The following is a 4,274-nucleotide window of genomic DNA, read 5'->3' as shown; positions in this document are numbered from 1 at the left end:
CGATCAGCGAGGCCAGATATGCTGAGCGAGCTTTAGTGAGAGCATTTCTATACTCTATAAGGCTTTCCTTCCAGGCAAAGTGGAACACTTCTAGCTTGGTTGATCGCCATTTCCGCTCTAGTTTCTGTACTGTTTGTTTTAAGGTACGGGTTTTATCATCGTACCATGGGGCAAGCTTTTTCTGTCTTATCCTTTTGATTTTAAGTGGCGCCACATTTTCTAAAGTAGATCGAAAGGTACTTTCTAAATAGTCGGTTAGTACATCTAGCTCCATTGGGTCTGATGGAGTGGAGACTAGGGTTGTTAGTTCTGGGAGGTTTTCTATGAATTGCAGGGCGGTAAATGGTTTTATTGAGCGCTTTGTAGAATAGTGAGGGGACGTACATATATTATGGCTAAGACGTAGCTCATAAGAAATTAAGTAATGGTCAGAGATTACTGAGGTTTGCGGTAGGATATTAAGCCTGTCTATGTCAAGTCCAAGTGTCAGAACTAGATCTAAAGTGTGACTACAGTAGTGTGTAGGCCCTGTTACATTTTGCGTAATACCAACAGAGTCTAGGATTGAAGTAAATGCCTTTTTTAGTGGGTCATCTGCCTTCTCAAAATGGATATTAAAATCTCCTACAATTATTACTTTATCATTGCACACAGCTAGGTTTGCAGCGAAATCACTAAATTCTTTTAAAAATTCTGTGTAGGGCCCTGGTGGTCTGTAAATGTTAAATAATGAAAATGCGTTCTTTTTTGTGGCCGGATTTGTAATGTTGATAGAAAGAACCTCAAAAGAAGTGAAAGTGTCACACTGTTTCTGTCTGATATCTAGGGTATTCTGGTAGATTACACATAATCCACCTCCTTTGCCTGATAATCTTGGGCTGTGTACATAATTATAGCCTATAGGGGTGGCTTCATTTAGTGCTGAATATTCATCCTGTCTAACCCATGTTTCAGTGAGACAGAAAACGTCAAATTTATGATCACTTATTATTTCATTTACGATGACTGCTTTTGAGTTTAGTGATCTTATATTGAATAACCCAAATTTTAGAACTGAGGTGTTGCTGCTATCATCTAAATATGATTTAATATTGATTAGGTTATTGAGGCGGGCTGATTGAGTTTTTCTACATTTAGATTTTGATTTAATTCGGGGCAAAGACACAGTCTCAATATAGTGGATCCTAGGTGACGCCTCAAGGCGGTTCGCAGACGGTCGGTTTAGACTGTCTGTCTGCGGCCTGGTCCCGGCTCTGGATTGTCAGCAGCTGTTTACACTACTCTGCCGACTAACTAAAAGGCTATGTGCTATGCTGCAAGAAAGTAAGGCAGCACCCTCCCGCGTGGGGTGGACACCATCCCTACCTATAAGACCAGGCTTGCCCTCGAAATGTAACCAATTATCTATAAAGCCCACTTTATTTTCCGAACACCACTTGGACATCCAGCAGTTTAACGCTGAGAGTCTGCTGTAGGCTTCAGCGCCGCGCCGCATTGGGATGGGACCAGAGCAGATTACGGCAACGGACATCGTCTGGGCCAGTTTAATCACCTCTCTAATGTTACCCTTAGTTACCTCAGACTGCCGCAGACGAATATCATTGGCCCCTACATGGATGACTATCCTCGAATATCTCTTATTAGCCAACAGTCTAAGGTTGCCGCTAATGTCCGGCGCTCTGGCTCCCGGTAAACAGCTAACTGTCACTGCTGGCGCCCCTAAAGGAGTAGCTAATTTCACGTGTCGAACGATCGAGTCTCCTATAACCAGAGCACTTTTAACAGGCTCCTCAGCGGGTGTTTCGCTGAGCGGGGCAAACCTGTTTGACACGTGAATCGGAGGAGCGTGGTGTTCTGGTGGGCTAGCTTTGGCCTCAGCGTTAGCATTAGCCTTAGCTTTCCGGCTATGTCGCCGAGACGTCACCCATTCACCCCGCTGTGAGGGCTCTAACGCCGGAGTCGAGGGGGTGCTGACTCTCCCTAAGACACCCAGGGCTGCTAGCGGTGAATCTCGCTGTCTGTCCCTTAATAAATCCGGGATGCGCACCTCTAACTGGTCCACCTTTTCCACCAGGGAGCTAACTAGCTGGCACTTAGCACAAACACAGCCACTATCATTATCGCTAGAGGTGGAAAAGGGGATTAAACTAAACATGCCACACTCTGAGCAGGCAAAGAAACCAGCAGTAGCCATGGTATTGCAGGAACTTACCGTTTTTGGTTGATTTAGAAACTTAGCAGAAAGATAGCGCTGGAGCGGCGGGTCAGCAGTCTGTGCGTCTGTGCGTCGTCTCTGTGCGTCTGACGTCTCAGATCTGGTGTTAACTGAACATCAAACCAAACGGCCTCAGAAAAAGGGTATCGGACCAAACACAAGCCTCGTTCAAGCATATACTGGTTCATATACCCTTTATAAAAAGTACTGTGTATTCTCGATAGAAATGCCAGTATAACATTTTCACAGTTTTTTCTGAGGCCGTTTGGTCTGAGTGATGAGGCAAACGCATTGCCCATCACCAGAGACTGTGTATGTGTGTGTGTGTGTGTGTGTGTAATACTTACCTGAATACCTACCTGTAATACTTACCTGTTGTCTGTTCTGTAGCAGAGTCAGCAAAAGGGAGGCAGATCAGACAGAGCTCACTCACGAGTGTGCCGGAGGACCCATGGCTAGCTCATGGGAGGGGTGATGTCCAACAAGTCACAGAAAACAGTGAGACAGGTTAATAAATGTGCGCACTGTAGTGAAACACCTTACTGGTAATATAATATGTTAAGGCCTTATGATATCGATTATGATTTTATTTACCCTTGTTTTAATCCACTTTTATAGGACAGCAACACCCCTGCAGAGTGGAATGGTTTAGCTCAGGTGATGCAGGGGTGGGGCTAAGCCTATAAGAGGTATGGGAAAGGTTCAGTAAAGGGAGGCTAGCTCGAGGATACTCACCTCAGATTGCTCACACTAGCCTTAGTTTTGTGCACTGCCTTGATTTTATTAGGAGATTTAGGAGACGACAGCGGAGCGGCTGGTAGATGAATTCTTGTGACCGGGGGCGCAACTTTGAGTCGGCAGTCATGGCGGAGGTTTGCAACCAGCTGGACATTCAAAAGACTTGGACCACGCTGCTCCATTCCCGACCTCATGGAGCGTTTTAACCGAATGCTCACTTCTCAGCTGGCTGTTGTCACTGACCAGCACCGGCACAACTGGGAATGACACCTGCCCTTGGTCCTAGTGGCATGTCACTCTGCTATGCAAGGAGTCAACTGGATTCACACTGGCTCCCCTTATGGTCAGCCATGAGTTCAGGACGCCCATAAACTGGTCCTTGGGAGCCCGCTGGGGTTGGAGGAGGACAGCGTCAATGGAGCACAGTATGCCACTGACAAGGGCAAATGCTGCAGTCACCTTGGGAGGGCCCCTGTGTGGTAAAAGAATGCCTGGGCGAGGTGGTGCATCAGGTCTGGGCAAGGCAGCAGACAATGGCAGTTATTGTTCATAGGGCCAGACTTAACCTGTACCGGCCCCATGAGCAGGAGACCTCGCTGTGCCTCCTGAGGAGGTGTTGGAAGTACCTGGGGCACACCACCACTGGTACTTGTGTTGACCAGGAAAAAGAACATTCTGAGGCACCTGCTGCAGGAAGATGGTGGTGGGGGTGACACTTTCCTGCACATTTAAGGGACTTTGTTTCAGCAATGTGGTCACCAGGACCGCTTTCTCACACATTATTATTATACATACATACATACATACATACATCATCTAAACCGCTTATCCTGGGTTGCGGTGGAGCCTGTCCCAGCTGTCACTGGGCGGAAGGCAGGATACACCATGGACAGGGCAGACAGACAGACATACACAGTCACACACACACACTCACACCTAGGGGCAATTCAGCATGTCCAATCAGCCTGACTGCACGTTTTTGGACTGTGGGAGGAAACCGGGTACCCGGAGGAAACCCACGCAGACACAGGGAGAACAGGCAAACTCCACACAGAAACGACCCAGCCGGGAATCGAACTCAGGCCATTTTTGCTGTGAGGCGACAGCGCTACCCACTGCGCCACTGTGCCGCCACATTATTATTTACTACTACTACTACTACTACTGGTTAAAAAGTCTTAATTTATTGGTGCAACTGTCAACAAGGGGTGCCCAATTCTGGTCCTGAAGATGAAGGAGAGATCCTGAAGACCCTTCATTACCAAGATCAGATGTATTAGATATGGGTTGGAGCTAAATTCTGCAGGACCAGGATTGGGCA

The 4,274-nt window shown here is 47.2% G+C and overlaps 1 protein-coding gene across 1 annotated transcript; it reads right to left on the bottom strand.

Moving 5' to 3' along the window:
* Positions 1-246: 246 nt before the first annotated feature.
* On the bottom strand, positions 247-2,255 carry LOC118804033. Its single transcript, XM_036564638.1, has one exon. The coding sequence runs from the start codon at positions 2,192-2,194 to the stop codon at positions 1,262-1,264; it is 933 nt and encodes a 310-aa protein (XP_036420531.1). The 5' UTR covers positions 2,195-2,255; the 3' UTR covers positions 247-1,261.
* Between the last annotated feature and the right edge of the window lie 2,019 nt (positions 2,256-4,274).

This window comes from Colossoma macropomum, unplaced genomic scaffold (assembly GCF_904425465.1).
Source record: "Colossoma macropomum unplaced genomic scaffold, Colossoma_macropomum, whole genome shotgun sequence".
Classification (NCBI taxonomy): domain Eukaryota; kingdom Metazoa; phylum Chordata; class Actinopteri; order Characiformes; family Serrasalmidae; genus Colossoma; species Colossoma macropomum.
The sequence above is the reverse complement of the archived record's forward strand: the minus strand, read 5'-3'. Positions and strand labels throughout refer to the sequence as shown.